Source organism: Protopterus annectens, chromosome 7.part0 (assembly GCF_019279795.1).
Source record: "Protopterus annectens isolate FY-2018-M chromosome 7.part0, PAN1.0, whole genome shotgun sequence".
Lineage (NCBI taxonomy): Eukaryota > Metazoa > Chordata > Ceratodontiformes > Protopteridae > Protopterus > Protopterus annectens.
In genome coordinates, this window is record NC_056739.1 from 1,025,069,380 (window position 1) to 1,025,081,675 (window position 12,296).

At 39.3% G+C, this 12,296-nt stretch overlaps 1 protein-coding gene across 1 annotated transcript in view; it reads right to left on the reverse strand.

Annotated features, from left to right (window-relative positions):
* DMXL2 (Dmx like 2) overlaps nucleotides 1–12,296 on the reverse strand; it is a 1,902,820-nt gene that overhangs the window by 891,932 nt on the left and 998,592 nt on the right. The window contains exon 22 of the mRNA XM_044076363.1: nucleotides 5,450–5,677. Within this exon, the coding sequence (XP_043932298.1) occupies nucleotides 5,450–5,677 (228 nt within the window). The remainder of the gene's footprint in view (nucleotides 1–5,449; nucleotides 5,678–12,296) is intronic.

Consider the following 12,296-nt stretch of genomic DNA (forward strand, 5'->3'; position numbering starts at 1 on the left):
AAATAATTCCTTCAAATCCAGACCGGTTTCGGCTATTCAGCCTTTATCAATGAATAAATAAAGTAAAAAACTTTATTGTATTCATTGATAAAGGCTGAATAGCCGAAACCGGTCTGGATTTGAAGGAATTATAAATAAATAATCATTATTTATTCATTACTGCGTGTTCACTATCACTCTTTGCTGGTCGTTGGTGGTTTACATTGTTGGCTTGACCCTGCATGCCATCCTTGCGGAGCGTATGGTTGTTTCCTAAAAGACAACAGACCAGCTAGCTATGGGGCACAAGCATTTTCTGATGCACAAAATTCATACACTCAGAAATGAAATGTAACGATCGCACTTGAATGTGAGAGTTTTCATGACCATGTCTATGGTAAAGAAGTTAACGTGGAAATAGACCAGCAATCCATGAAAAGCATTATCAGAACGCCTTTGTACAAGGTACCTGTAAGATTGCAGATCAGTTTAGTTAATCTAGATAAGTATGATCTAAAAGTGAAATCAAGGCTAGACAAGAAGTTACCTAGATAGATTTAGTGTGGTACATTTACCACAAAAGTAGGAAGATTGCTAGAAAAACTACTGATTCGTTGGTTAATACCAAAGATAATAGGCAAAAGTAAAAGAAAAAGAAACAATTGTAGAAATGTAGTTCTACATACCTAGAAATGCAGCTTCTGAAAGGTGCTGCAAGGAAAGGCCCAACTTAGCAAAAAATCAACTGTAAAAAAAGAAATTTAATTTTATTTTTATTTCAAGAGTAAGTTATTTCTATGTCTTATCATTCAAAGCTGACAGGAATAATTGCTATGATCATATGAGAAAATTTCTAGACAGGATACATGAATCACATCTGAGAAGAGTAAAATGTAAAAAATGACAAAGTGCTCAGAAATCTAAACTCAGTTAAAACAAGAAGTACAGACTTGCATTTGCATCACCTGCAGTGCCTACCATAACAGCAACCTCAAAGAAGCGATATTAAATAAATAGATTTTATACAGTGGATATAAAAAGTGTACATACCCCCATTAAAATGCCAGATTTTTGTGATATAAAAAAATGAGACCACAATAAATCATTTCAAAACATTTCCTACCTTTAATGTGACCTATAACCTGTCATAAGACTGAATGCTGTAATTAAATTAAAAGGTGCTTCAACAAAGTATTATTTTCAGGGTGTGCACACTTATGCAACCAGCTTATTGTACATTTTTTATTTTTTACATTTTTCCCCTAGCAGATTTGCTTGTATTTCAATTGAATTGTACAAGTTATTGGTCACATTAAAGGTGGGAAAAGTTTTGAAATGATTTATTGTCATCTCATTTTTTTATATCACAAAAACCTGGTATTTTAACAGGGGCGTGTGCACTTTTTATATCCACTGTATATTCCGTGGTCACTCTGGGAATGAGGAGAATATTTATCAGTAGAGTTCAGCAAGTACTGAACACGTAGTACATAACTGCACATTATTCTAAGTATCCTGAAATAATCACAGTGGCAGACAGGGTAAGTCAAGCAAAATTGCTATCTATATTCAATGGAAAAGGGCTACATGATTATCTGATAATCATTCCCAATAGAAAAGTCAGGAACTGAGATTTGTGTGTGAGCGGGAATTCACACCCAATCCTCAGTCAGACAGACAGTTGGAGAGAACTATCCAAACAGTAAAAATATGAGGATTAGTTGCAAAAGCTTCGAAAATTGTCATGTCATAACACTGGAGATAGGGAATTTGCCATTTCAAGGGTTCACTTTTTCAGTGTCTCAACTGTAAATACAAGGTAGGTTTAAAAGCCTATGTCATTACATTGCTTGTTTGAAAATCACCAAGAAGTAGAAGGCACAATGAAAAGAAATTGGAAAATACTTACATACATATTATTATTTTGAGGTTATTATGACTGAAACCACAGGAGACTACCATATTTACATGTTGGAGATAAAGTAAAAAAAAAAACACAAACGCTAGAGCATGAAACTGAATCAACTAGTAAACCAGACAAATCAAGACCCTATGTCATTTGCAGAAGGAACATAAAATTATATGGGAGAAATCTCAGATATTTATGCAAGACCAACAGTTTGAAGTTCCAGAAAGAAGAACAATTGGAAGGTTTACAACCAGTTCTGATGCAAGAAAATAGAGACCATGAGAACAGTGACTAACAGTTTCAGACAGAAGCTCCTTGAGTTGAAACTCCAGGGAAAGTTGTAGTATGGAAAACTGTCCCAAAATGAATCGCAGCTGTCCAGAGAGAGCAATTATATTAAATACCCCAGATGTGGCAGACCTCAGAAAAAAACAGACACATATGGACAGTTGAAGAGTTGACTTGATACTAAGAACAGAAAAGAGGAATTAATTAAAATATTTTCTGAAAATGTTTAAGGTATTGTTTTGCTGTTAAACACTCAAGACATGCATAGTATGGAATTAAGGTAAATTTCAAGTGGTCAGTGTAGAAAGCCCAAAACATGTTTAGTATTAGATTTAAGGTTAATTTTAAATGGTCAGTGTGTAACATAATGCATGCTACCTCATACAAAGTTGGATCATTGCACAGCGAAGTGACAAATATCATGTTTCAGGTAAAGGAAAGCATGGCCAAGTCACGGATGCTTTCTATGCACTCAAACTGCTTCCTTAGTGGCACACCTCACCATGTAGGCTATGGGGATAAGAATTTGCTGACATGGCATACTCTGAATGACCCCTTGAAAGGAACTTGACTTGTTTTAGAGAATTTGACACAGTTTACTGTATGACTGCACTAAGCATTATTTTTTTTACCATGTATAACCACTGCTTCTTGTGCTTTCAAGGATTCTGGTGGATGGCATTAGGAGATGCTACTCAGTACCTGATCACCATCTTTAAGGAAACTTGTCATTACATATACAATGCACATGTCCACATTTCCTAAGACAGCACCAGCACCTTTTCTTCTACTGCTGATCTACTCCTGGTGGTACACATACCTTCTGGTACCATTCTTATCCCAGTCTCCTTTGTGACAAGGAGAGTAGACACCAGGCAAAGAGTTAAATTCCACTGCCAGAACATCTCCACCAAATGATTGCAAACTTTTTCTCAGCCACTGCTTTTCTAAAGGTTTCATTTGGGAGAAGACAACTGTTAACTGTTTGCTAGTACTAGGACAAGTGTGACTACATACTGCCATGATGTCCTTCATTGCCACTTACTGCATTTAGCTGTCCTATTAATGCAGCATTTTCTTTTGGGTAGGCAAAACCTTTTATTTTTGCAGTGGGAAATAAATGGGAAAAGGAATCTATGCACAAACACACACCTTTTTATTTATTAAAAACTGTATTTTCTATACTTTACAGTGTCAACAAGTCTCACAACCTGCCCATTGCTGTAGTCTTCAAAGTGATGATAATTACTCAGAAGACTACACTGACTTCCACTATGTGGAACTAACTTTGTACGCCTCCCACTACCAGGGCAATGGACAAATACTGATGGTTCCTGCTGAGACTGCAATGAGCTTTGGAATTTTCTTGTGTTACCCACAATAAATTGATTTCAGGTGAATTAACTTAGAAGAAAGCCATTTTAGATAAATTTCACAGAAATATAAGCAATGAATACAAAGCTACTGATTTGATTTAGTCGGCTTTGTTAAAAAAACGTATTACTGTATGTTGAATCTCTCTAAAAGAAGTTTTTACATTCTCTTAATAATACCAGGAAGTTTATTTGATGGCATATATGCTATGAAATTCAAAAGCTATTTCTAACTTCTTAGATTATGTGCACAAAGCACTCATTCTCTTGGAATGTGACATCTGTGTTATTATCCCATGTTACTTCTATAATGTCACTTCTTCTGCTTGTATATTGTTAGGTAAATATTATTACTGCTGCACTAGGAAAAGAAGCATAAAATGTAATTAAAGATAGGCTTACCCAAATAACCACAAAATCATCATTATCTCTAAATAAGTGGAAGAATGCCCCTCAATTAATTACATCACTAAGAAGTAAATAAAAGTGAAAGCATTAGTGTGCTTAATTTACCTGTGTCATTCCCCCTCCTAAACATCTTGTTTTTCCAGTTCAAAGGGTTGTGTACCTAGACACAATAAGAAGATGCAACAGTGACTAAACATGAGCCACATTCTACTAAAAACAAATGCCTCCATCAAAGGAGAATATGCAGGAGAAATACATTTTAAAACATCTACATACTCATTTTTCAATATATGTGATGGCTTTTGCCAACCTTTTGACCTTCCAGCTGCCCCAGCCCCAAAATGATCATTCTATTCCCTCATCTTGCTTAGCCACTTTAGCATTCCAAATCAGCCTTTTTCGGTGCTGGAGGAAAGCCTTTACAGGAACAGTCTTGTCTTTCAAAATCCTTTTCTTTTTTTCCATTTGGCAGTGGAGGGTGAAAGTCGGGAGTCTGCTAAACTGTAATCTAGGTCTGATGCATTTTATTCCTGTCTGTCCTACTTCTGCATTTTACAGCTAGTGAGGACTCTCCTGCAGTTGGGTCTGCGTGTAAAACAGAGCAAGTATGTGGCTGCCTACGTCCAGACCTACTGAAGTGCATATTATACTGTATGGCTTGTCAGAGTCCTGCTCCTTCAGTTCACTAGTGTATGTTCTCCAACAGGTGGGTCTTGTGCACCAACACCTGTCCAACTTCTTCTACTTTGGGATAAAAAAGCCAATGTTGGCTGCTCATATCCATCTTTCCAGGCTGGCCTCCCTGATATCTAAGTCGACAAGTCACTGGAGCTGTAGTCAGGCCTCTGTTCAAATTGTTATCAATTGGTCAGTCCATGTTTGAAAAAGAATGCTCCTGAGAAACACGTTAACTTTTTTGAGGCTGTAAGATCTTGGAAAATTTTATATTAATAAGGGGTGCAGGAGGCTTGACCCTTACTTTACTCAGGAGTTTAGATTTTGTGATTTTTTTTTTCAGTTTCACTGAAACCATTTTCACAGTCTACTGACTTGCTAAAGCAAATCATATCTGCCAGCTATTCCATGAAGCAGTCCTTTTTACTGTTATTATCAGTGAAGATTTCTAAGATAATCTGGAGAGCTGCTTTCTTCATTGCATTTTAAACAGACAGCTAGAAACGAAAGTTAGCATTCATTTCATCCAGTACAGTTACTCAATAACCAAAGCAACCAAATATAGAGTTTACTCTCTGTGGTATTTCAGTACAAAACTAGCAGTGAATGACAGTTTTCAGAATCTGATTGGCTAACAAATGAGTAGACAAGAAAGTAAATACATAAATACAGTCGAGAGTGTCGCAAGACAATTCAACATTGATGAGGTAATAATGCAAGCCAGCCAGGACACGACCGTACTTTACATCTCTAAATACATATGCAAATAATTCTAAAAAAAAAAAAAACTTTAATAGAGAATAAGCTTTAGTTTTACCTGCTGAAGGAGTTGCCCGAATAACTTCAACTCCATTAGGTAGATCTAGCTGCTTACTATACACCAGCTTGGAGTGCAATACCAGTTTGCTAGTAGTTTGTAAATTGGCAACTGATGCTGAGCGCTGCACAGGAGTTAATCCAGGAGATATATCTGGAGAGGACTCAACATTGTTTTTCTCTGGTACAAAAAGAAGATCTTCTGTTTTTGGAGGATCAGTGATTTTAGCTAAAACAAAAGGCAAAACAAAAGTTACATTTGACCACTTTGCCAGTTATTCACAAAATACAGTTTCAGGTCCAGTAAAGCTTTACTAGCACAATGTTAATGGACTAAAAATAACTATTAAAATAAGTGTGGTCTCATTGTTATAAAAATTGAGGACGCAAACGCCAAATTCCTGATCTGCTTGTGTCAATATTGAGAACATTTTCTATCTGTGATAATCTTTTTCAGACAATATAAATACTGTGCTGTCTCATCTCATTTGAAATCAGCTGGAGAGTTGTAGCTTTATTAGGAAACTAAATATCAGGAACAGTAAGTTGAAATGGTGTGCCTTCAAAATATTTATAATATCGAAGAGTTGATTATGTTTAGAAAGCTTCCTAAGTTTATAAGCAGTATAAGACTAACAATACTAAACTTCACTACATTATCATAACATCCCGGTCAGGACCAGAGGGGAGAAAATGTTTTGAAACATCACAGTACATGTGTCTACTCAAAAATAAATAAGTAAAAGTAACTAAGTAGGTCCCTCAAAAATTCACGGAGTTACTCTCTACAACTAACTCATTTATTTTTATTTTGCTGTTTTCCAGGTTTGCCCAACTGAGTTTACTCCAAAAAAGATTTTCAATGGAATTTCAGGGAAAAAGCTCCAACTAAAATTTGATTTTCACACATGAAAATATGCTGAAATAAAAAAAACTGTGTAAAACTGTAAACTAAATAAGGCACACCTTGACAGCAAGGTTAGTGTAATCACAGCCAGAGTGCATCTGCTTCTGTTACTAATATTCGCCTTTCGTCTACTGACTAACCTGGCTTCTCTGCTGCACTGAAAACAGGCATGTAAGACCAAATTAGCCACTGGCCTCAAAAAGTAAAATCCACCACTACAACTTCTTATGTCACCATGACTTGCTTGGGTTTAGGTGTTTTTAAAATTTGTTTTTCTTTCTTTTCCTAGCAGAGAACTGTTAGCTGTTCAAATATTATGATGATTGCAAAACTGAAGTTCCCATTTCCACAGCAGACATTGTTAAAATGAACAGCTACCCTAACAGAATTAACAAATGGGACAGTCAGACAAATCTTAAGTTTAATGTTAGCAATTACTGGCTTGTGTATTTTTGCAAGCTTACAACTGTTAACCCAATTTGTCTGGATGGCTCTTCTATATCAGTAACTACATCTGTGAAAGATTCTGGCATTATTATTGGGAATAAATTGACATGCTCATTTATTCAGAGCTTCACTGTGCCTAGCTTGGACACCTATGACTACAAGACTTAGATTGCTTCTAAAACAACCCGGCCCTACAAAGCTGATATAAGCATTTGTTTTTTTTTTTTTTTTTTTTGCACTTGCTCTGTCTCAGTGCTATATAACACGTCTGTGCTGCATTTACCGATTTAGTTGAATTTGTCACTGGTTTTCAGCCTGCATTTGTTAAGGAGACACCATCTGTTTGTTACTGTACTGCTCTTAGGTTGTTTTAACAATATTCTAATATTTCCTAACCTCCTCTGGTACTGCAAAAGCTGTTCTGAGTTTTCCAAAATGCTCCTGAGTCTGCATAAATATTTCTAACTTTTGCAAAGTTTTTCTGTGTTGTTGCTCTCTTACACTGTGCACATTCTTCTGTATTTTGTTGAACATTTCTCAGGGTTAGTGAACTTATTTCTAAGGATACCTCATACAAAAATAATTATGTTGTCGCAAAGCATTTGTTACTGCACTTGACCTCAAAACCAGTTTGTTTTCCATTAAGAGGGTTCTTTTGCACGCTGGTGGGAGCAGAGCTAAATTCAACCCATCCAATTTGGAAACTGCTGGTGGAAAGCTTATTGTGTTTTTATCTGATTGGCCTGAGGGATTAACTGTGAAAAGTCTTTCATCTTGCTTTTATAAAAGCGCAAATACAGTTCCCCATGCCTTGTATATAAGCAAACCTCTCCAGTTTAAAATCCTCTAAAGGAAATGCTCTCCATAGTTTCCCACTGTTCACAGCTTCTGAACGAGCTGCCAGTTTGTGCAGAGGACAGTACCACTGCAGGTCATCTAACTGGAGCTGCTCCAATGTTTGGTGACTTTTGGCAAGATCTGGAGAGATTCTGCTGAAATCCAAAGAATCCACTATTAAAATCGAAAAAAAATAAGCACTTTTTAACATCACTATGAGCACAGGCAAAAAAATAAGAACTTTTTGTGGTTTCTTTGCACTTAGCTGACTGTATTTTATCATTTTGCTGATTTTTACTGTATTCTTTGCACTTAAAAAAAACTCTTTTGTTGTATTAAGTAGCTAGTACATAGCATAGACTAGATTCATATCTGCTAAATCTAGACTGTATTGTTAAACTTGGGCACTATTCCAGGCAACTTACATTAGAAGGCCCTGCCTGCACCCTTGTGGCAGAAGTGTTTAGTCCAAGCTTCATCTGAGTTCCAGATTACTGGAGAAAACCTCACTGTGTGCATTCCCATTGGCAGTTTAGTTTAAAAGTGTTTAATTTTTCCTGTACTTAAGCCTCACATTTCGGCGAAGCTGCTCACTACGCAATGGGGTTCAGCGGTGCCCTGCAGAGACAGAAATGCATTAAAAAACAATTTTCTCTTTGGCGTCTGTTAGTGAACCTTTCCAGGCTTCCCTACTCCACTGTGGGAAACCCAGTTGCACACTGTGAAGTGGTGCCTTAGTTTTCAACCTAGCCTTCAATGGAATATGCCCCTTTGTTGATCCTAGAGCACAATCTTGTCAAACAAGTCCACTCTCCAATAACAGTTATGGTAAAAACCTGCCATAATGGATGGTCACTTTCCAACAAGCCTGACTGACGTGGGCATCCTGGGGCAATGTATTAACTGACTCATGTATACTGACAATCACTTACTCCTAAAACAAACAAATACAATATATGAGAGATGTAATTACTCTATGAAGGTGGAATCAATTCTCTCATGTTACAATAAACCAGGCATCAAACAGGTTGTCAGCACACACACATCAACTCCCAAGTGCAAACCACTTGCACACACACTGCAAAACAAATAGAATCCACTACACAAAGCACACACACCAGTGTCTCAGCAAATAAGCCCATAGCTGGGGTATACTATTCCCGGCCCCACAAAGTCTGCACTGTAAATTTTCCTTAGAACTAGGCAAGCCTCAACTCAAGTGCTTCAGATCAGCTGCTCTTATTGCAGCACTTGCAAAACAGAAATCAGCACTTGTCCTAATCTCCTAGACAGCACTATTATTCTCCAAATTTCCTAGACAGCACTATTATAATATAGCATAAGACCCTCGATCGTCCACAGGCCTTAAGTTCAATTTACTCTTCAAAGCATGTCCAGAGGTCAGCTTCAGGTGTACTCTCCAGTTCATCTGGTGGAATTGGGCATCCTGAGTAAGTGTAACAACTGCCTCATGTATACAGACAACCCTCTCCTCTTACCTCTAGACACAAACACTTGTGAGAGATGCAAATACACAGCCAGACTGGAGGCTAAGCGCTCTCAACCCATGACTGTAACAGACCGTCAAGAGGATAAGGGACACACTTGCATCACACCACCTGTCACACATGAATCTACAAAACAAGCACCGGCAAAACATATGCATAAATATACAAAAACATATTCGGAGGCACTAGGTACCAATCTGAAAAAGAAACAGTGCCCTCCAAAGCAGACAAGCAAGCAACCTGCACCCCCAAACACAAGCCAGAAAACACATAATTCACCTCAGCAATGTGCCTCACAACAGCCCTTAAGGCAAAACACCATACCTAACACGCTAGTAATAGGAGACTCTATAGTAAGGCACATGGATGTTCCAATCACCAGGCTGAACAAGGAGAAGGTTACTGTCAGCTGCCTGTCAGGTGCTCGGATCAGCCACATAACACAGGCACTTAGGTCACTCCAGAACAAGTACAAGTATGACGCTGTCATTGTACATGTTTGTGTGAATGATCTAAGACGTACCTCCCTGGACTACATGAAAAGAGACATTGAGGAGCTCTCTGATTATGTAGCCCAAGCTGGTATGACCCTGACCTTGAGTAGCATACTACCTTCAACTAGAATGATACCACAATACAAAGACAAAATGATCAATTTCAATAATTGGCTAAGCTTCTGGTGTCATTCTAAGGGGATCCAGTGTCTGTCTGCCTGGGATGACATGATAGGCAAGCCTCGCTGTTTTGCCAGAGATGGGTTGCACCTGTCACCCCTAGGTTTTTGAATACTGGCCAAGGCTCTTGCCGTCCCCATAGTGCCTTTTTTAGGCAAGGCTCAAAGGACAAACCAACCACCGTAACTAGCACAGGGAACCAAAAACTAAGGGTAATGCTACTCAACACCAGAAGTCTCAACCTCAAAATGCACACACTCAAGGCTCTCCTCAGCATGGAGAAAATCGATGTTCGTGCAGTGACGGAAACCTGGCTCAAGACAGCACCCCAGCACTGCCAGGTTACAATTCATATCATACCTTCCGGCCTCAGTTACCGGATCGCAGTACAAATGGCAGAGGTGTATCCATATTCATCAAGGATACCCATATCTCCAGGTTAGTAGTGCAGCATGATGCCCCAGAGATCATCCATGTGCAACTATCAGCAGGCAAAACCACATTTCAAGTCGTAGCTGGTTATAGATCGCCCACCATGTCCCAAGATGCTCACTCTGCATTCCTTGAGACACTGGAAAATATAAAGGTCCTACCCAACACCATAATCTTGGGTGATTTCAACTACCCTGGTATAGACTGGGCGAACTACCAATGTTCCAACTCCTACGCTCAGCGATTCATAGAATGTATACATTCAAATGCCCTTGAACAACTAGTATGTTCCCCCACTAGAGGGGACAACATATTGGATTTAATCATCACAAATATGGGCGCCCATTGTACCACACCCGTTATCACCCCCTCCTTGGTCAGATCCGACCACAAACTGATAACCCTGGACTTCCTCACTCCTCCACCTCCCCCAATCAAAGAAACCATAGTCAAAAACCTTTCCAAAGCAAATTTCAAACTACTTGCATCCGAAGTGGAAAGCTTCACTATTTCCTTGCAGAAGGATAATGATATCCAGGATGCGGAATCCTACACCAAGGCACTCTATATGCATCTTCAGGATTGCATGAACCGTGCTATCCCAAATAAACCAAAACTCCTTCCTCAAGCAAGAAGAAACCAGTCTGGTGGACCGCGGCCATAAGCAAACTTTACAATAAAAGGAGGAGACTTATACAAAAAAAGGCCAAATCTCAAGTAGAAAAATCATCCCTGATCAGCATTAGTAAGAAATTGAGGGCCCTCATCAAGTCAACTAAAGCTAATTTTGAAAAGAAAGTTGCCAAGGATGCCAATGATAACCATAAGGCCTTCTATGGCTACGTCAAAAACCTAAATAGCAACGCTCAGGTCTGTTCTGAGCTAGTACAAAATGGAACAAAATACACTGACCCTTCTGACATTGCCAACATCTTGGCTGACAGGTTCAGTGCAAATCCCCCCCCCCCCCCCCCCTTCGCCACCTACAGGGCCTATTACCATTCTAGGGGATTATGCAAGTCCAATTATTACTGATACGTTGGTTAACAAGTCTCTATCTAAAGCTAAAAACACTGCCTCCATGGGACCAGATGGTGTCCCAGGCTGTGTCATACGCGAGCTCCAAAAGGAAATAACCCCGCATCTTAATACCCTGCTCAGTCTCAGCCTCTCCACAGGATATGTGCCCACAGAATGGCGCACGGCAATGGTGGTCCCGCTACACAAGGGTGGGGCCACAACTGACCCTGGGAACTACCGACCAATAAGCCTGACCAGTCTGATCTGCACGGCTATGGAGAGAATCATTATGGAACTCATAAATGGAGAGATTGGGAACCTCCAGTTGCTGGACCCCACACAGTTCGGCTTCGTCAAGGGCAGATCATGCCTCCTGAACCTGGTGGATTTCTTTGAGACAGTTACTCAGGCTATAGATAAGGGAAAGGAGGTACACACTTTGACCTTGCTAAAGCATTTGACACCATTCCCCATTCAGGTATTATTGATAAGCTCACCAGCCTGGGCATAAACCATTACGTCACAAGATGGATCGCAAACTGGCTCTCAGAGAGATCCCATAAAGTAAGAGTAGCGGGATCTATGTCCGAATCCAGACCAGTAACGAGTGGTGTGCCTCAGGGCTCTGTCCTGCGGGCCCTCATGTTTGGCATATACTTCTCAGAAGTACAGGCAAGCACGGAAGGGCTGTGGCTGACTAAGTTTGCGGACGACTGCAAACTGGGTGCTATAATAGAGTCTCCGGCCGACATGGAGATCCTCCAGAAGGGCCTAAATGAGACTGATGCATGGTGTCAAAGCCATGGTCTCAAGCTAAATGCAAAAAAATGTGTAGTAATCCCCTTTGGAAAAAACAGAGTACCCACAAACTACAACATAGGAGGTAATCCCCTGAAATCTGAAGAAGAAATAAGGGATCTAGAAACCAAGTAGATAGTCAGCTTTCCTTTGATAACCATGTTGCCAAAGTGGTTAGAAAATCCTTCTATGTGACCCATCTGATCACGAAAGGGTTCGCATCAA